The following is a 21,927-nucleotide window of genomic DNA, read 5'->3' on the forward strand; positions in this document are numbered from 1 at the left end:
GAGTTACAGTAGTCGAGTGGTGAAGATGAGGGAGTGGATGAGATTTTGGGCCGAGGAGAGGGAAATAAGTGGACAAATTTGTTGAATAGGTGGTAGAGACAGGTGGTAGTGATGGAGGTGATTTAGTGGGCAAAGAGGGGGGAAGGATGAAAGGTGACTGCAAGTTTGCGAGCAGAGGGGGAGATGGTGACGGAGGGAAGGAGATGATGGGGTTTGGGGAGGAGGAAGCAGGAAAGCAGAGGACTTCAATCTTGGCAGCGTTCATTTGTAGGAAGTAAGACTACATCCAGGTGGAAATAGCAGAAAGGCAGGCAGAGATACAGGTGTAATGTTCGGGTGAGAAAGGGGTAGATTTGGATGTCTGTGAAAAAATGGACGTTGAATTCATGGAATTCATGAAGAAGATGAAGTCAAAGTTGGGGGCAGTTTAGATGGAAAAGAGAAGAGGACCAGGGATGGAGCCTTGGGGTACACCCACTTGGAGACTCGTGGGTGGACAGAGTGAAATGTTTAAGGTGACAGAGTAGGAGTGGTGGGAGAGGTAGGATGAGAGCTATGAGGGGGCGGTGTCAGTGATGCAAGGTTGGTGAGGGTGGAGATGCGTGAGGTGAAAGATGGTGTCAAAGCCTTGAGAGGTCGAGGAGGATGGAGGAGAGTTTGGAATGGCGAGCTTGGGAGTGAAAGTTGTGGACGGTGAGGAAGGCAGTTTCAGTAGAGTGTGAGTGACGGAAGCCAGATTGGACAATGGGAAAGAGGTAATGGGTATGGATGAAGGTGGAGAGTTGATTGTGAATTATGTACTCAAGGAGTTTGGAGAAGTATGGGCGAAAGTTGGAGGGGAGGTCAGGGTTGAGAGATTTTTTATTTTATTTTTTTGAGCAGAGGGCAGATGACCGCAATTTTGAAGGAGTCTGGGTATTGTCCGCTGGATAGGGAGAGGTTGAAGGAGGCGGGAGTGTGGAATGGGTTCAAAACAGGGCCGGTTTAGGCCAAATAGGTGGAGCCAGGCAAATTTTGGGGCGGCAGCCACCTACTCTGCGTAGTGCAGTGTAACCAGATATGGGATTTCACCGAGCAAGGAGAGAGCAGGGCAGTTGCTATGGGGCTGGTTTCCTGCATCCTGATTGGCTGCATTCCCCAGCAGCATCCAATAAGGAGGAGCTGTCAAGAGCCTGGTGGTGGGACCAAGCAAAGGAGGAAATAGCATAGACCGGAGAGAGGTGTGTGTGTCGGGGAGAGAAAATGACCGGGAGAAAGGGGGGGGGGAGGTGGAGAAAATGAGAGGGGACAGAGAATGAGGGGAAGAGAGAATTAGGATGAGATGAGGGAAACATTTGGGTGAGGGGAGAGTGTGTATGAATTTTAGAAACAGAAATCTAGTATGTATATCATGTAAATTATTTAGTTTAATCGGAAGAAAAAAAAATCCTGGTTTGTGTGGTGGGGCGGCAGCACATTGCTGAAGGTTCGCCTAGGGCACAGAGCACCCTTGCATCAGCCCTGGGTCAGAAGGGAATGTGGTGGGATGGGAGCGTTTGATGGAGAGGAGATAATCATCAGAGGTTGGGCAGAAGGAGGGGAAGGCGTGGGTAGGGGGGGTGAATGGAGGGGGAGAAAGCACGGATTGATCTCTAAACTGTACGTCTGTCGTGTCATGGGTTTTTTTTTTTTCCTTCTGAAGCGTACGACCTTCAATTTCCATTGACCATACCGTACTTCATAATGGACATTGCTTCAATGGAAACCTATAGTTTGATTCATTCTGCCGGTAGCAGGTTTTAGGAGAGAGAGAGCAGCAGAAGCAATCTTTGGTTGGTCAAAGTTTTGATTGGCCATTTATAATTCAATCAAATTGACAGCGCCTGATGTTGCCCAAATATCATGACTTCTCTTTGCTATTGTGATGTTATGCCATTTTCTCTTTAACATGGTACCTTTATCATTTAAGAGCACAGCTAGAAAATGAGAAAAAGAAAAGAGAAATAGCAGAAAAGGAGAAAGAGAAAATAGAACGCGAGAAGGATGAACTGATTGAACGCCTCCGACAAATCGAAGAACAGACCCTGAAAGCTCAGAAAGGTAATAAAAATGGTCCTGCTTCTCTTGCACAGAATGACACATGACTGGATGTTATTTCATTTGTTCTAAATTAGGTTTACCGGTGGTTTTACAGACCCAGTTTCTCTGGAATCAGACTGGAGACACAGAAAAATGTGTTCATTTACATTAAAAAATCAGCTGTCTCCTACCATTTGCAAGTAAGAGAGGCATCTTTTAAAATATAGAATGTTCTTTTCTTTTAACTTAAAATTTGAATGTTGGTTTATTAGCCTGTGTATTGCCACTAGCTCTGTATAATACCTTAAAGATCCCATGGTTAGCAAAAATGAGTACAAAATAATTCAACTAGAGTACCAAGAGGTAACTTTTTGAAAATGGAGGGAAGCAGGTAAGTACCGTGAATGTCTCATTCTTGTATATGGCGAACACATTAAGGATCTTGCCTATGTCTCAGACTTCCTGAACTCCGATTTTAGAAGCAAGCTGTATAGCAGGGCTCTGAAATAGCTCCGATATATCCATATTATATCTGTTGTATCATGTTTAAGGAAGTACAGCAGGCAGTAAACGTGTTTGCTATGTGAGGGATTTACATATACAGTGGTGTGAAAAAGAAAGTACGCCCTCTTTGAATGTTATGGTTTTACATATCAGGACATAATAACAATCATCTGTTCCTTAGCAAGTCTTAAAATTAGGTAAATACAGCCTCAGATGAACAACAACACATGACCTATTACACCGTGTCATGGTTTATTTAACAAAAATAAAGCCAAAAGGGAGAAGCCATGTGTGATAAACTAAGTACATCTTATGATTCAATAGCTTGGAGAACCACCTTTAGCAGCAATAACTTTGAAGTCATCGTTTTCTGTATGACTTTATCAGTCTCTCACATCGTTGTGGAGGAATTTTGGCCCACTCTTCTTTACAACGTTGCTTCAGTTCATTGAGGTTTGTGGGCATTTGTTTATGCACAGCTCTCTTAAGGTCCAGCCACAGCATTTCAATCGGGTTGAGGTCTGGACTTTGACTGGGCCATTGCAACACCTTGGTTCTTTTCTTTTTCAGCCATTCTGTTGTAGATTTGCTGGTGTGCTTGGGACCATTGTCCTGTTACATGACCCAATTTCAGCCAAGCTTTAGCTGTTGGACAGATGGCCTCACATTTGACTCTAGAATACTTTGGTATACAGATGAGTTCATGGTCGACTCAATGACTGCAAGGTTCCCAGGTCCTGTGGCTGCAAAGCAAGCCCAAATCATCACCCCTCCACCACTGTGCTTGACAGTTGGTATGAGGTGTTTGTGCTGATATGCTGTGTTTGGTTTTCGCCAAATGTGACGCTGTGCATTATGGCCAAACATCTCCACTTTGGTCTCGTCTGTCCCAAGAAGTCTTGTGGTTTGTTCAGATGCAACTTTACAAACCTAAGCCGTGCTGCCATGTTCTTTTTAGAGAGAAGAGTCTTTCTCCTGGCAACACTTCCAAACAAACCATACTTGTTCAGTCTTTTTCTAATTGTACTGACCTTGGGTGAATTTGCTGGAACGTCCACTCCTGGGAAGATTTGCAATTGTCTTGAATGTTTTCCACTTTTGAATAATCTTTCTCACTGTAGAATAATGGACTTTAAATTGTTTGGAAATGGCCTAATAACCCTTCCCAGATTGATGGGCAGCAACAATTGCTTCTCTAAGATCATTGCTGATGTCTTTCCTCCTTGGCAATGTGTTAACACTCACCTGAATGCTCCAGACCAGCAAACTGCTAAAACTTCGGCTTTTATAGAGGTGGTCACACTTGCTGATGATCAATTAATCAAGGGCATTTGATTAGCAGCTACTTAGCATCTTAATTCCTATGGAAGCAGTAAGGGTGTTTTTCACACACAGCTTCTCCATTTTGGCTTTATTTTTGTTAAATAAATCATGACATGGTGTAATATGTCATGTGTTGTTGTTCATCTGAGGTTGTATTTACATAATTTTTAGATCTGCTAAGGAACAGGTGATTGTTATTATGTCCTGATATGTAAAACCATAGAATTCAAAGAGGGTGTACTTTCTTTTTCTCACACAACTGTATATCTTTCTGTGGAGTAGGATTTGTTACTTTTTACCATATTATTATTGTGAGTGATGTATTTTACTTTATTAAACCTCTTAGATGCCAGAGGGATTAGCAATCCGTTGCAATGCTTTACTGGTGCTAATGGAGTTAAATGAAGTAAACGTTTGTTTTATTCCAGGTGTTTAAGACGTGATGCAAGAACAGACTGAATCATTTTTTGGGTGTGCGCGCGTCTATGAACACCCTGATTTGTTGTATTCCAATCTTCTTTTTTTTTATCCTGTGACATTGTTATAATTGTGGGTTCTTTTTGCTGCAGATTGCTTCAAAAACCTAAACATTCTTTCTTCTTCTTTTTTTTTTTTTTTTAAATCCAAGAGCTAGAAGAACAAACTAGAAAAGCTTTAGAGTTAGACCAAGAGCGAAAAAGAGCAAAAGAGGAGGCAGAGCGCCTGGAGAAAGACCGGAGGTCTGCAGAGGAAGCCAAGGCTACCCTGGCAAAGCAAGCCGCGGATCAGATGAAAAATCAAGAACAGCTGGTGAGAAATCACACAACCAAACTCATTTACTTTCCAGACCTTTTTGTACCATTTTCCAAAAGTCAATCACCCACTACAGTAATTTAAAAGCCATAAGCTTAGATGCTACTAGGTTATGATGCCATCTTAAAGTATCCCCCAGTTATTCAGCAAAAAAATGATATACATGTTTAATTTTTCAACCATGTTACATGTAAGTAAGAAATGGTTCATAAAAAAATGTTTTTGAAGGACTGACTTACGACTCGGATATCTACAATTTTAGGTATTCTTTCAGGTATTTTTTTTTTTTTATAGCTTTACTAGTGCTTATAACTTCAGTCAGCAGTGCTAGACATTTATGCAATGAATTCCAAAAACAGAGGAAGCACCATGTCAATTAATCACATAGTAGTATTAAGTACTAAGCATTAAACATATACATTTCTGTTGATTTTAAATGGAATGCAAACCCAGGATTGGATTACAGTAACAGTTCATCTTATGTACATGAACAAACCTGGCGACAGCTCCATGACACATCTCCGAGGCACAAAATGTTGACAGGAGCATCTTCTGGTTGAAGCGATCTGGATCTTGTGATGGCTTTGCAGATGAATAAGTACTGCGAATATTAGACTGGGTTTTGTGGGCCCTACAAATTTGATGAACTTTTTTAAATTAATCGTTTGATTCAATTGTGTGAATAAAAGACTGAAAGCCGCTCACTAATGTGGTTGTCAAAGGCAACCCAAAGACCAACTAACACAAGGTTCCACCCTGTGATCAAGCACTCTCACTTTGGGATCACCTGGAAATACCTTTCAAGCTCTGCACATTAAGATCTGGTGTGGGCCCTCTATTTAAAAACCCAAATTTCGCTCCTGGCACCTCCTGAGGGGGCCTTCAGTGCTTGGATCAAGACCGGCATTTTTGGAGTGCAGGATCTGTCCTCAGGATCCGGTATAAAACAATTCCCAGATTTGCAGGCACAAAAATATCTCCACTCCGAAATCTTCAGGTACCTACATATAGGTCACACACTTCGTAATGCAGGTACACATTACCTACCAACCATCCACTATTACGTACTTCGAGCTCCTGTTTGATTCCAGATACTTAGAAGAGAGACTAATTTTCTCAGTTTACCAGCTGCTGCTCGGCCAGGCCTATGACCAAAAGTGCCCATATATGCACAAATGGGAGGGAGAACTAGGTGAGATCCTAGATGAGGACGAATGGGATGAAATGACCGACTTTGGCAAAGAGCTCAGATATGCACGGCAATTAAGGAAAATGCATACAAGATACTCTGTGCAGGTGATACCTGACCCTGACCAGATTACATGCCATGAACAAAAAGCACCCAGCAGCTGTGGCCAGAGTGGTTCGATTGCACATCTGGTGGTTTTGCTCGATATTGGCTCCTTTCTGGAAAAGGGTGTTTGGCCTCATTAATTAATTGATGAACACCTCATTGAGGCCTGAGTCTTGGTTAGCTCTGTTGAGCAGACCTCCCCCCTACCTCTCTAGATGTGAGGTTAAAGTTATTGTTCACATTATCACGGCCGCGATGTGCTGTTTCGCTGCCTATTGGAGGAAACCTACTGCCCCAAATATGAACTGGGTAAAAACAGGATTTGGCAAACCATGACCATGTAACAGCCTTCCTGAGAGAGAGATGCAGCCCCTGGCTGCAGGCAGAGGGACTGGTGTATCCTAACATTAGGTGACCTGCGTGGTAGTTTCGGATCTGGTGGTCGGTGACAGACCCCCTCCTATTTTTTTTCCATCTCGTCTCGTGTTACATTTTTAAGTATGCTGTATAAGATTCCCTCGCAACAAGACATGATCTTTGTAATATGTAAATGTATGAGGGTGTACCTATTTCGACTTAGTCATAATATCCCTTTCTTTTTTCTATAACCCCCCTCCACGTGCCCCACCCCCTTTGTTTTCTGTATTAGAAAAAGCATTTTTCATGTTTTTAAAAAATGAAAGAAACTGAAAGGCACTCCGGTACTTACAAACAGGCTGAAACTGCATATCCATGTTTCCCCTCCAAGCAAGTCTGCATTGTGACTGCGAGTCTAATTTCCTCCTTGTGCTTCTGCTGTACGTTGCAGTGTTAAGAGTGCTGTGTGTTCATGGCTTACAGTATGTTGCTGATTTGTGTTATTGGTTGTGTTCTAGGCAGCTGAACTTGCAGAATTTACTGCCAAGATTGTTTTGCTTGAAGAGGCAAAGAAGAAGAAAGAAGACGAAGCTACGGAGTGGCAGCAAAAAGTAATACATCTGTGTACAATATGCATTTGTAAGCTGCAGTAGATAAGTTATATTTGTTTGGTATCCAACATGCTGCAAAAATGTCCAACTTTTCCTAGCTCTTCACGGTATGAGATAAGTATATGGCATGTAAATAAAATAAGTACAGTCAATAAAACATGTACATCCGCATACAGCCATATACAGTACATAATTTACATCTTCCAAATTATCCAGATCACATTTGACTTCACTTTCTGAACAATTCACAGTACACGTTTAAAGCACATACGCTTTTTGGAAGGACATACTGTAGATGAATGTGAATAAGTAGGTCATCCACTACATGGCAGATCCCTAATTACTATTCATAATGGGGACACAGTCACATCCGAGATGCAATTATGCTGTGTAATTTCTTTCCAGAGGAAGCTGTGACTACAAATTCAGTAACGGATCTTAAAATCAAATTGGTTCCAATCTTTGGGGACATGGGTGGTTACATGTGTCTGAATGGTTAAGGTTATCAGTAAATATATTACAGTTCATGCTGTAATTAGATTAGAAAAGCCTTCTGCAAAGTGCTCTCTACAACTTGTTTACCAAAGGGGCCAGATGATGACAAATGTACAGTATGGTAAACTGCCTGAACAGTTTAGTTAGATTTTTTTAGTTGTTTTTTTTTACAATAAAGTCCTTCGTATTTTATATATTAGGTCTGAAACAGGGGTGAGCAAACTTTTTATGTCGAGCCCCCCTTTTCATCCGTGATATTAGTCGGGGGGCCCCATTGCCTTAGGTAATCAAAATTAAAGGAAAAAAAACAAAACTTTATTACCGGTAGTATACTGTACAATATAAAAGTAAATACAAATAAGTAAAAATACTTGCATCTTTCAACATTTTTGACATGACAATTGTTATGAGGGTTTTAAAAATAAATCAGGGTAGTAGTATAAGATAATACTAACTGCAATTTTTTTTCTCACCCCCCTCCTCATCCTCTCACTCCCCTTGCTCATCCTCTCACGCCCCTCCTCATCATCCCTCTCCTCATTATCCCTCACCCCCCCATCTCCTCCTCCTCGCCCCTCTGGACCGCGGGAGTGGGGTAGGGCAGTGGCAGAGGAGTTGGACAGCGGTAGCGAATCAGGGCGGCAGAGGAGGACTGGCGGGGAGAAGCGCACTGTAGCAGTGGCACACCGAAAGTCAGTGAAGACTTCCTGGTCGAACCGCTGTGGTACCCTCCTCCCCGACCATCGTCCTCTGCCGCCTTGCTTCGCCCCCCACCATCCGCCCTTTTCTCCCACCACCATCCTTCTCTGCCACCACTCCTGTGGTCCTCCACGCCCCCCCAGTTATAATATCTTGCGAACCCCAGTTTGCACACCCCTATATTAGGGCATTTGTACATAAATCAATGAATCTAAATTGACTGTGTATTGATATGCCTTTTAAGTACATTTTACATGTATTTTGTAGATCAGCATCACACTGTTTTGTCTCATACTGTCCTGGTCATCCTACTGTGATTGAATCGGTATATTACGTTAGCAAACCGTATCTATGACATGCATAAGGGCAAATTTTCATTTTTTCATTGTGCTTTTTGACCATTACTGTGCATAATTGTGACCACCGTTCATCCTTACATTTAATTATTGCCATTTTCACTGATGTCAGTGAAGTAATGCTCACCCATAACCACACACCCATAACTCTTCTCCTCTGAGGAACATTCTGATCATTGATTAGGAGTGCAACTAACCTCAAATTTCTAGAACATATGCAACAATGCTTCAGTTTTCATACATACTCCATCAGTGAAGTCATAATACAGTAGCTTGTTGGATTTTTTGGATAGAAAGAAAATCAATAACATTAACGAATGGCAATATTTCAAGCCTGCAGATTCTTTCCAGATGTCCTTGGGTAGTAATGCTTTGCAGCAGAACAGAAACGCTACAGCATTGCCCTTCTCAACGTGTAAATGAACGCCATTACTTTGCACGCTACTTGAGACCTGTATTTAGCACATGAAATAGTGACGTTTACTTTCCCGGCTCAGGCTTTCGCTGCACAGGAAGATTTGGAAAAGACCAAAGAGGAGCTGAAGACTGTGATGTCCGCTCCTCCCCCTCCTCCACCACCTCTTCCGCCACCCCCTGTCGCTCCTGCAGAAAATGAACACGAGCACGACGAGCAGGATGAGACCAGTGCGGAGGCCAGCGCCGATCTGTTATCCGAGGGTCTGATGAACCACAGAAGTGAGGAAGAGCGGCTGACAGAAACACAGAAAAATGAACGCGTGAAGAAGCAACTTCAGGTAAGAATATAGGGAAGTCCACTACAAAAACTGCATATGTAGCCAGAGTCATTTCCGCTTTGATCGCTGTTTAGCTCCACCGGCACAGGATGGGCTGCGGCAAAAACATGTCCTTGCCACGGCTCAGCGGAAGATGAAACCAGCAATGTCTGCATGTTTTCTCAGTCACCCCATGTGGGATGCAAGTTAAGTTTATCCCATTGTTACTATGAACTAGACACAATTATTTAAATTAATTATGTTTCTGTGTATCCTTTGTATCGTTGATTTCTAAAATTTGTATTTACATGGTCACCCTCGAAAAACAGTTTTCTTATGTCAAATTCTAAAATCTAAGGTTGCTGCCCATACGCGTGATCAGAAAATCTTTTTGTTTTTTTATTTTATTTAAAATTTCGCTGTAGCATATTTAAAAATGCACATCTATGCTGTCAGGTCTACGTAAGATTGCATTTAAAATAATTGTGATCTGTATTTCCTTGTCTGGAGGAAGCCATCTTGGATTGGTGATGTCGTTAATGATGTTGTAAGCCCAAAGTGCATTAAGATTCATTACTAATGAGTGTTGTTCCCATTTATTTTGATGCAGCTGTCTTTTACTTGCTGTCTAAAACATTAGGTGAAGTAAAGAGAGGGTTTGCATTGTTTGTGCTGTTGCAGAAAAATCTGGAGGCAGAGCGATTTGTAATTGGCCTTCCAGTGTAAATAAATAACATTACAAATGCTGTCTAGTTCCTAAAAACAAAAGCATATCTCATAGATTTTATTTTAAACCCCCATTTGTATAGCTCCACTTGTAGAGTACATTTTGTAATATTTTAGAACTTTAAATTTTTCTTTAAGATCAGACATCAATCTAAAATTACTATGAAAACTGTCCTTTTCTACATGCAGCAACAAAAATATGCAAAAACTGCAGCGCACTGCCCAGGAGACGGGTGGTATAAAAATCAAAAATGTATTGTCTATCCAACATTACAAAAAGGAGGTGTAGAGCCTCCTATGCGTTTTACAAAAAGGAGATGTAGCGCCTCCTATGCGTTTCACACAAAGTACTTTATCAAGCAGTTTTTGTGTGAAACGCATAAGAGGCTCTACACCTTTTTGTAATGCTGGATTGACAATACATTTTTAATTTTTATACCACCTGTCTCCCTGGTCAGTGCGCTGCAGTTTTTGCATATTTTTGTTGCTGTATGGATCCCTATCTGCGGCCGGACACGCCACCAAAGAATCTAGTTGGCTATAGGAGTGGGTAAGATACATTGAAGGATCATCTTATTCAAGATTTACTACAAGTTCCGGTGAGTTTTTTCTTTAATACTACGCAAGTGTCTCCAATGAGGTGCAGCGAAGTGAAAGTATAATTTTTTCTCTTACCTTGAGGAGGGTTAAGAAGTGTCAAATTTTAGTAACTCACCTAGTAGTATACCCACTCCTTAGTAATGCCACATTTCTATACTTCATTTATGGAAAATAATTAAATAATTCCAAGACTATTGGATCCCCCCATCACTTTCATATTTGGAACTCTTTTCTACAAGCAGTCTGAATAGACAGCGATATCATTTTTCAGTCTGTAATACATTTGGCTTTGACCACAGTTCAAATCAGTTCACACCACTGGGAGGTTTTTCTGATTAGTCTGGCAGGAATAATAGTGGGATAGAAGTCTGTAGGTTCATGCTGTACCAAAGACTGAAATAAGTTTCCTAAGTATTCTTTGAGGTCACCACCTTCTTTAGATTATGTGGTATGTGAAGAAAATGATGCAGATGATAACACTGATTAAAGTAAATGAATGTTTCCGCAATTTGTCCAGCCTGTATACTTTGCTTGTTTACAGTGGCGTTTAGGTCTTTTAACATGATCTGAGAAGGTGCATAATTTTGTAATAGTGCTCAAAAGTGATACATACAGTATGTGACTATTGATTAATATTTAAATAGGATACAGATATTTTTTATTTTCTGTAATAATCCACTTGATCTTTTACGGAGTCATTACATAAAGTATTAAACTGGCCATTTCCAGTAGACGTATGGGGAAAAAGGCAACTTTGTCTTTTGCATCAACAGACTATTATTATTCACTACATCTGTTATGATTTCATTTCTCACTTGACGCTTGACTGCTTTTTGACCACTTGCAAAACAAATAAATTTGATGACTGTCTGCCAGTCCTCAAAATCCATCATCTGTATGCTAAAGTAAAAAAATATATATATATATATACATCCAGCTCCACAATCTGCAGATTTGACACTAATTGGAGCATTGGATATATGTCCTTTAACAACTAGCTCCGTTTAGCCCTATCTTATCTTGCTTGTATCAGCATGCGATTGGTAGAGCCATTTTATGGAGCAATGCAAAAAGCTAGTGAGGATTTGATGAATGGGTGATAGTGAACTGATCTGTATCTAATTCTGCGAGGTCTTACGTGGTATAAACCTGAAATAAATAAACAATGATGTTTGGGCTTCAAATCTCCTCATCTGTTAGTTTAGTGTTTTTCAGTGTATTGACAGGATAAAAATTTAACCTATGTTTTGTGCCACTGAATATGTGTAAATGACACTAAGGTGATGAGGGTTTATAGCGAGTCATTTGTTGACTGACCATGCATTTAATGCGATTTATTTTGTTTAACAGGCTTTAAGTTCTGAGCTGGCTGATGCAAGAGACGAAACCAAGAAAACACAAAATGATGTACTTCACGCTGAAAATGTAAAAGCTGGCCGTGACAAGTACAAGACACTGCGCCAGATACGACAAGGCAATACAAAACAGCGTATTGATGAATTTGAAGCGATGTGAGAACGTTTGCTACACGTTCTACTTAATGCTGAACAACCAACATAGAAAGTAGGCTTTTGCAGAATTATTGGAGCGTGACTATCTTGCCAAAGCACTTGTACCAGTGTGACTGTGGAGGTTAGAAGTCAAACCAAGACAATAAAAGAATTTCAACTTCCGCAGTCTATATGTCACCTCTGATTTCCGTCTGTAATACCATATCAATGCGTTATTCATATATTTGTATTGTCATGGCTCTTTTGAAAAGAATATTGCTAAGTTAAACCCTAGAACTGACATACCTTTTTGTAGATTTTAACTGTTTAGTTTACTGCAGAGCTAGGAAGCGGATATATATATATATATATATATATATAATCTTTTTTTTGGGGGGGGGGGGGATTGTTTGGAATTTTATGTCCAGTTATCAGTGGTGGTTTTCATTGCCTATCTGCTCAGAAAGGTCTAGTCAGCGGGCAGGTTTTCAAAACAAGTGAACTTGGGACACTATCTGAATTTCAAGTGAACTTACAGACTGATTTAGACCTAAAGGTCTGAAAATAATCACTTGAATGAAGTACAGTATTGAGAATTAGTTCAACAGCGTAGTAATAAGGAAACACTAGACCTTTTTGGATGAAGTGCATATGAAAACATCAGTTCCAAGGAGAGGGCATCATACTACTGCCTCAAATACAATGGTGACTGGTCTTTCATCTAATACAATTCCAACAATATATTTTAACGCTTACTCCAGAAAGTTTTTTGTTTGATTTTTTTTTTTGTACTTTTTAATTTTATTTTAGTGCTTATCACTTTTAAACTGCCTATATTAGTTTGTAAGTAGTCACTGGTATATTATTTTATTGAAGAGGATTCAAGTATAAATACTAATGAATGAGAGACTCCAAGCACGAAATACAGCAGTTACTCCATGCAGTCATGTGCTTTTTGTCCCGTTAAGCATCGTCCAGTGCCGTAACGATCCAGATGAAGGCATTAGTGTTCACAACTGGTAACAATGTCAAAATAATTATATTTGTTTATTTTACAGTTGTCTCAGATCATTTACATGTATATGTAAAAATCCATTCAATGGGTCAGTGAAGCTTTTTTGTTTATCCACATAGAGTACTAATCCAGAAATTAGAAATCTGTAGCAAATTGTTCTCATAAGATTTTCTCTGAAGATGATTCAGCTACATAAGTTGTGCTGTTATGCACTAATTCATTTATTTTTTTTTAATGCCATTTATTCATTATCGGTTTGTTCGTTTCTAAACAGTGTTTTTCAACCTGGGTTCTGCGGACATCTCTAAAGGGTCAATTGCAATTTTCAGGTCATTTGAAAATCGTACCAAATACAGAAGAATGGTTGTTACACGTTTTGACAAATCAGCTTAAAGAAGTCACCTACTTTCATGCATATGGAGCCTTTTAGTTAGGTTTCCAAATACTTTAAATGTAGGACATTCTTAACAAAGCTTAATCTCCTACCAAACTCTATACTCACCAGTGTTCGGTGAGAATATAGCTACCATACAGTAGGTCAGGTTTTAGCAGGTTCCATCCTCTCCTTGGAAGGGCTACTAGTTGGAATGCTCAGGAACCTTCTAGTTTCACAACCTGCTGGATGTGAGAGGAGACTAGTGACCAGTTATCCAGGCCTGCACTTTTTGAGCCTGTGCTAAATTGGTAGTTGGTGTTTTAGTGTGGCCCACTTACTTAGCAACTGAATGTTGCCACTTATGTAAACAGATACTTTATTTATATAACTAGAACAATATTGACCTGAAAAGACTGTTGTGCACATGCTTGAAAACACTGCTTTATTGGAGTTGGTGTTTGTTTGCAGTGCATCTTGAAGGTACTTTTGTGTTTTGATGCATTCCCCCCACCCCCATTTATCAGTGTGTTAGAACCTAATGTTATAGGTGATATATTGTGCTTCCAACAGAATTCTTAAATGAGACCTGTGGTATGTTCCTGGCACTCATTACAGTAAAGAGTAATGAGCTTTAGGTTCTACCTGTAATGGAGGCACATCCTACTACATAAATTGATGCACCAGTTCGGCTTCTGGTTTGGGGTGGAGGCTGTTAACTACATTTTCTGTCCCCAGTTCATAACATAATGCAGTCGTGTTCAGCAAGTGACCAACAAGCCACATGTGGCCTATTCTTGTAGCCCCTTAACCAGACTGTTGCCAATGGAAGTTACAGGGAACTATATATTTTTTTCTAACCTGTTTGATGTCCTCTTGATCTCAAGATGACTGTTCAGTTCACATTAATGGCCTTAAGGTGCAGTATAGTTTAGTGTTACCTGGTATAAAAGGGAAGCTGACAGACTCATGTGCAGTGCATGTGCAGTTGCTGATGAAAGATTAAACAATGCGACTGTGATCATGCTGAGGACCTATTAAACACTTGCTGCTTCTGAACGGGCCTTTGGCAATGTCCTAGTGAGTACCACTAATGCAGATGTTGGAATCAAAGTCAATCCAATTTATTTTTCTTTAGAAAGCTATAATAATAATAATGTCACATACATTTGCTCAAACAAACTGTACATAACTACTCTTCCCAAGAGTAGTGAACATTTACTGGTGCAGAATCATTGAGAACGCATTTAATTAGGATGTGGTAATTTTTTTGTCCCTTTAGCATCTTTTTGTTGTACATCTAAGCTACGAGTTCAACTATTTTGAACAAGGTTGTTGAACAATAAAGATATATCATACATCTCTTGGGCCCCGTGTTTTCTTTTTTTGGTGCATTGAATTTATTGCATTTTTCAGTTTGTTTACAAAAAAATGATTGCATTGTACTAGGGTAGAAATATGTTTCCCATATATTGAAATGCCTGTCTATCTGAGCAACCAAGCAGATGCTTTAGACTTGACCCCCTAATGTTCTATCTTAACTGTTCTCTTTCCACATTATATACAGTACAAAGTTGACGTTCAGCTGATGTCTGTCTACACATAACAAAAAGTAGCACTCTATGGCATTTCAGCATATTGGAATCGGTGTTAATGTGTGCTGATTATATATCGATTTTTTCTCCCACAATTCCGGAGCATGTTCAATGACTGCAGATTTACAGTTACACTTACATTCATGCAATTTGTCCTTTTTTTACGTGAGTGATTTCTGTGAAATCATTACAAATTGTATGTTCTTGCCAAAGAATCTGATCCACTTAATTACGCAGAATGAGACAATAAGGCTTCGGACATGGTAAAAAACACCGCGCTGAGCCGCGCTGACGCTCATGCTCTCCTGCTCAAGCAGGAGGCTTTTTGTGTCCTGGCATGAGCGTCGGCAAGCGCGCTTGAGAGGCGGGAGGCGGGGCTAGCGTGTCACGGCGCCGACGTCACTTAGTGCCATTGGCTTATGCCCTCCACTTCCCTCAGCGCGAAAAGGAAAATCAATTTGTCTCCTGCAATTCCGCACGCCTGCGGAAGCGTGCAGCAGCGCCTGCTAAGGTCACACACATACCAGATGCAGGAGGTAAGTGTGCTGGCTCAGTGCGGTCTTTTTTACCATGTCCGAGGCCTAAGACTGCAAAGGGGAAAGATTATGAAATCAGCCAGATACAAGGTCACTTCATCTAGAGCAGGGGTAGCCAACTCTGACTGAGCCACTGATTGAGCCACCTGTGCTGAAGCAGGGATATCCTGAAAACCTGACCTGTTGGGGGGGTCTTGAGGATTGGAGTTGAGAACTCCTGCCATAAGACCTACTGGCATTGGAAGGCACCTTTTTATAGGCTGTTCAATTACAAGGGCTATAAGATGCATCATGGCATAGCACTGCTTAGTAAATATGCCTCAGTCTATTAAAGCAGGGGTGCGCAGACTTTTCAGTCTGCGCCCCCCTGCCTGCTCGCTCCCCCCCCTTACCTTATCTCCTGTGTCGTATGATGCCGCGTCGCCCAAAGCCGTCAGAGACAAGGTAAGGGAAGATACAGAGGCCTCGCATGGTCCCCCCGGCATTTAATTTAAATGCTTTGCGGAAGAGAGCGGGGCCTCTGCAAGCGCTACTCGCACCCCTGTATTAAAGCACCAGAAAGGTAGGCTTCAAGAGATGTAGCCAGATGTACTGTACAGAGATGAAAAGCAAAATGCTGCAACTCCAAGGACAGTAAAATCCGCGGCTGCCTGGGAAGGGTCTGTCTACAGAACAGGACCTTCCACAAAGATTTGTCGCTGATGGGGGATGCCGCAATCAGGATTCTGTTCTGTACCTTTTTTCTAAGGCAACTATACCAAACAGGTCAGGTTTTCAGGATATCCCTGCTTCAGCACAGGTGGCTCAATCAGTGACTCAGTATTTGACTGAGTCACTTTTGTTGAAGCAGGGATATCCTGAAAACCTGACCTGTTGGGGAGGGGGGGGGGGGTCTTGAGGACCCCTGCCTTATGGAAAACCACCTCTAAGTAAATACGAGCCTCAGTAGAGATGAGAATGGAAGTGGTGCAGGAGTGAAGGTCAGTGTCAGTCAGTGTCAGTCAGCGCCTATATTGCTATTGGGAGGATTACTACAATAAACATGTTATCTGATAATACAACCCTAGGGCCCATATATTTAATATAATAAACACCTATATCAATACACAGTGTTCGACAAACCTATACATTTGCACGCCCCGGGCGAGTGGATTTAACATTGTGGCGAGCTCCTATTGGCCCAAGCAGCACACGTGTGGTACTAGGTGGAGAGTAGATTTTTTTGTTTGGCGAGAATATTTTTTGGTGATTTGTCGACCACTGTCAATACACATACATATTTCCTGTTTTCTCCAAGCAAACTACGTAAATACTCCAGTCTAGTTACTATAACATTAAGTAGATTAAGAAAAAGCACACGTCCATAGTATAGTACAGTATTTATAAAATATAATAAACAGGTGGTATTAAATTCACAAGGTTTCCATAGAAATATAGCCGTCACGCCTTTCAGGGGAAGTGTGGCGCCCGCTCTGAGGTTCCTGTAGTGTCCTCGGGTATCCGGATCCTTGTGTCTGTCTGCTGCTGTGTGTTCGGTCGGTGCAGTCGCTTCTGTGACGTCACCTGCTGTGCACTCTCTTGGCAGTGGTTTGCAGACTGCCAGAGGAACCGGGACCTCTCCTCCAAAAATGGGCAGCCAGCCAGATACTGGAGTACCTGTTAAACCTACGCGTTTCGTGGTAGCAATCACTTCATCAGTTGAAAACCTCCCACAGAGAGCAGCACACGCCTGAGACCCTTGATTCTACTTCAGAATTTGAACTTTTTGTCATCACGGATAAGATCATCAATATTTGATTAATAATCTTATTCAAAGCACTTTATATATGCTTTTAAGCTGTTGGGCTCTGTTATTATTATGCTATTGATATTCACTGTTTTTCACTGGATAGTAGCTATTGTATTGTATGTCTTTATTTATATAGCGCCATTAATGTACATAGCGCTTCACAGTAGTAATACATGTGGTAATCAAATAAATAACAGATAATATAAATAACAGATCATGGGAATAAGTGCTTCAGACATAAAAGTAACATTAAGGAAGAGGAGTCCCTGCTCTGAGGAGCTTACAGTCTAATTCAGTGGTTCCCAAACTTTTTCGGTTCAAGGCTCCCTATGGTGATCAGGATTTTTCCACGGCGCCCAAAGTGAAAACAAAGTTGTATATACATACCTAACAGTTGGAGAGCGCAGTTGGTATGTCTCTCACACAGACACGCGCTCTCTCAGACAAGCTCTCACACGCTCTCTCTCACACTCTCACACTCTCTCTCACACTCTCTCTCACACTCTCTCTCACACTCTCTCACACACTCTCACACACTCTCTCACACACACTCTCTCACAGACTCTCTCTATCACTCAGACACTCGCATACACACGGGGGAAATCAGAACGGGGGGTGAATCGGAGCAAGGGGGAAATCAGAAGGGGGGGGGGAAATCGGAGCAGGGGGGGGAGAAATCGGAGCGGGGGGGGGAAATCGGAAAAGGGGGGCAAGGGGGAAGCAAGAAAGGCATGGAGCAGTACTCACCACGTGCTCCATGCAGAAAGAGGCGGGCCTCGCTTTGCAAGCTCGTATAGAGCTTGCTGCGGGCCCAAAAAAATCCTGGCAGCGTGCCAACATGCTGCCTGGCGCATCGCGAGCGTGCTAAATCCTGTCACCCTGTAGTGACCGGGCGACAGGATTTATCGAGGTGCACGGCCGCGCAGGGGGCCCGGGCCCCCTGACTACAGGGCTAGGGATGCCAGTACCCCCTGCCGCCAACAGAAATCGTGGGGCCCGGGACAAACATTTTAAGCAGCCCCCCCCGTGTCAGCGGTATTGCCAGCCGCCCCCCCCCCCCCATTTCACACCTCACGAGCCCCCATCCCATGTATTTCTCTCCTTTCCGTCTCACCCTCCTGCCTCGCATGTCTTTCTCTCCCATGCTTCTCACTCTTACTTCCTCTTTTCCTCACTCACCCCCTCTCTCCTCTCCCTCCGTCAATTACCCCACGCTCACTCATTCCGTCTTCCCCCTCACAATTCCCACCACAAGATATATCCCAAAAAACTTCCCACCCCCGAATACATACAAAAAAATCCCCACCCCCCAAATATATACAACCTCCCCTCCCAAATGCTTACAAAAAAAAACACCTAGTTTTTATTTATATATATATATATATACAGTGTTCGACAAACCTATACATTTGCTCGCCCTGGGCGAGTGGATTTAACCCCCGGGCGAGTAAATATTGGCCCAAGCAGCACACGTTTGGTACTAGGTGGCGAGTAGATTTTTTTGTGATTTGTCAACCACTGTATATATATATATATATATATATATATATATATATATATATATATATATATATATATATATATATATATATATATATACTTAGTTAAGTTATGGTGGGTAAAAAAAGTGACAAAAACCCTCCACAGCAAAGCATATACCAAATGGAAATATTCCTGTATGCTCATTTGCATGTCTAAGGCATATATATATATATATATATATATATATATATATATATATATATATATATATATATATATATATATGTATATATATATATATGTATGTATGTATGGAAAAAAGAAGAAAAAAGCGCCTGATCTTCGTGTGATAACGTATATATTTAGGCACAGTCTTTTTCTTTTTTCCCATATATATATATTAAATATATTATATATATAAATATATATATATATTAGTGTGTGTGTGTGTGTATATGAGGTATTTAGGCATATTCACGGATAGCATCTTTTCTATCAAATGTGGTTGACAGATATGGGGTCTGTATACTAACCCCCCCCCCCTATCAAAGTCTATAAGCTAATGATTTTGTGAGATCTACTACAGATTTTGGTATTGGAGTTGAATTATATATATATATATCACAGTGGTGGAGTAATATCATGTGCCCTAGAGGGGGCGCTTTCAGCTAGACCACAACTCTGTGCTTGGGTGTTATACTGTGACAATTTCTAGCCCTTGACCTGTGTTATGTAAGCTCCATGCTTTGCATATATTTTGTGCATGCAGAATATATTTATTAGAGTGGGTTAGGGCAGCGGTGCGCAAAGTGGGGGGCGCGACCCCCAGGGGGAGCGGGAGATTGTGCTGGGGGGGCGCGGGCAGTTGCAGAGGCCCCGCGCTCTTCCCCCAGGCATTTAAATTAAATGCCGGGGGATCGCGTGAGGCCCCTGCAACTGTTTACTTACCGGGATTCAGCCGTCTGTGTTGCGTCACCATGGCAACGCGGCGTCAATAGACGCCGCGGCACCATGTGACCTGACGTCACACGCAGCGTCATCAGACGCGGCTGAAGGAAGGCAGGGGGGCGCGAGAGCCGGGGCAGAGAGACAGGGGGGCGCAGCACAAAAAGTTTGCGCTCCCCTGGGTTAGGGGATCCTGAGGGTTGGAGATGTGTCTCTTTGTTTTTTATGGCGCCTACTGACGCTTGCTGCCACTGGTGAGATTGCCAAGCATAAATTTCAGGTTTTCATGGAGCGCTGTGTCGTCTCCTGCATCATGGCGGCACTGCGCATGCGCATTATGTATCCTGTTTGTGCGTCTCAGCGTGGAATGCACAGCGCATGCGCAGAGTAATCAGTAGCGCGCTATAGGAGATGTTGATGTGGTGAGAAGCGCCTCTCTGCTCCTAATATGGTGCCTATTGTATGCCTGCTGCTCCTGGCGATAGTGCTGAGGATAGGACTTATGTTCCCATAGGAGCGCCGTGCCGTCCTTTGTATTATGGCGGCACTGCGCATGCGCAAAATATGTCATGGCGCCAACCTTGAAATAACTGTTTTGCATATGCATGTCACCGTGGAACGCGGAAATACTAACACGCAATTATGGTAGTAAACATATACAGCTGTTCCCTTGTCCCTCTTTGGCGAGAAAACATGCCTTTTTAAACAGTGTTTTGCCCTAGCATCCTCACCACTCCAAGTTTAAGTCCTTTGACGAAACGCGTAGGAGTGGGGGTGCTAGGCAGGACCCCTGGATTATACAACCACGTAACTATACTACCTAACACTGCTGTGATGATTTTTTCTGAACTTTGACTCGCTTTTTTGATATTCATGCTTGTACCATATAGGCTATTTACCTTTTTACTCCTTATTGAAACATGCACTCATTCATGTCACATGCATGTCATTTTGTCTACTCTATAGAGTGTTCCTCTGAGCACATTTACCTTTTCCCCCAGAGATTTTAATTGCTGTGGGTTTGGTTATTATATCTGCCATTTAGAAACTGCATTTATGCTTGTTGAGGCAATATTCTATATACTGGTTAATATACGGACGCATTTTCTTAGACGCATGTTTCAGTGTTTTGGTAATGAAATAGCCTATTTCTGAGGTTCTGGCTCATCCAAGTGTTTCTTATGACTTTTGTCTATATATGACATTAGGGTTTACATTGTGAACACCCCCAATACATATGTAAGGGGGTCACCCCCGGTTCCCCTGATCTTCCTTTGCCCCCTGCCTTACCCCTGTGGCAGTGGGGGAAGGGGACGGCGACTTCTCCTGGCGGGCACCGCCCTCTTGGTTGTGGCATAAGCTTTGCCCATGCGCAGTAAAGATCGCGCACGCGGTCCCCATAGAAAAGAGCTGTACCAAGAACTACAATTCCCAGCAGCCTCTGGGGACTGCACTTTCACCCTTGTCACAGGCAGCATTGAAGCCAATAGAGCTGGCAGATTCTCATGCTGCAGAGTTGCAACAATGTTGTGTGCAGACAGGGTTTTGTCAGTCAGAGCCAGGAGCAGCCAAGGGAAGGAGCTAGGCCAGCACCCCCAGGGCCCGAGATAGCTAAGTACCCCAATATAGTGAGTGTAGCCAGGGACTGCCCTAGGTTAAGGGACCCTGTCACTCAGGTTTGTCAGTTGGAGTCAGGGAGCTGTGAGGGAAGGAAGGGTGCGGGGAGCGAGTGCAGCTCCTGCACCCATATAGGTACCCACATCCCAGGTAGGCCCCAACTCCCCACTAGGTTAGTGGGTAAGTGCTGAGGGAGGCCCAAGATAGGGACGCTGCCCTTAGTTTAGTGCTGCCTTGTCAGAGTCACGGCTGTCAGTGCTGTGAGGTCTGACAGGCAGGCACAGTGTTGTGTAGCACGTTGGCTGCACACATCCAGTGGGTCACAGGTTGTTGCGGTAGGCGCTGGGATTAGTTTAGTAACAGTCAGGACTGGGAATAGTTAGGGGAGTGGGTCAGGTTATTAACCCCTGTAGACCCCTAGGAGTTTCCCCCAAAGCCATTACAGGTTGCTGTGCTGTAGGGACGGCCTATAGTATTGCGCGTGTCACTTAGTGCTGTAGGGACAGGTCCTAGGTTAGGGATCCTGCCACAGCAGG

At 42.4% G+C, this 21,927-nt stretch overlaps 1 protein-coding gene across 1 annotated transcript in view; it reads left to right on the forward strand.

Annotated features, from left to right (window-relative positions):
- Positions 1-14,790, forward strand: part of RDX (radixin) — an 88,342-nt gene extending 73,552 nt beyond the window's left edge. Inside the window, exons 10-14 of the mRNA XM_075592323.1 lie at positions 1,949-2,079; positions 4,514-4,674; positions 6,847-6,939; positions 8,987-9,244; positions 11,900-14,790. Coding sequence (XP_075448438.1) covers positions 1,949-2,079; positions 4,514-4,674; positions 6,847-6,939; positions 8,987-9,244; positions 11,900-12,064 — 808 coding nt within the window. The 3' untranslated portion in view covers positions 12,065-14,790. The remainder of the gene's footprint in view (positions 1-1,948; positions 2,080-4,513; positions 4,675-6,846; positions 6,940-8,986; positions 9,245-11,899) is intronic.
- The last annotated feature ends 7,137 nt before the right edge of the window (positions 14,791-21,927 follow it).

Source organism: Ascaphus truei, chromosome 3, assembly GCF_040206685.1.
Source record: "Ascaphus truei isolate aAscTru1 chromosome 3, aAscTru1.hap1, whole genome shotgun sequence".
Classification (NCBI taxonomy): Eukaryota; Metazoa; Chordata; class Amphibia; order Anura; family Ascaphidae; genus Ascaphus; species Ascaphus truei.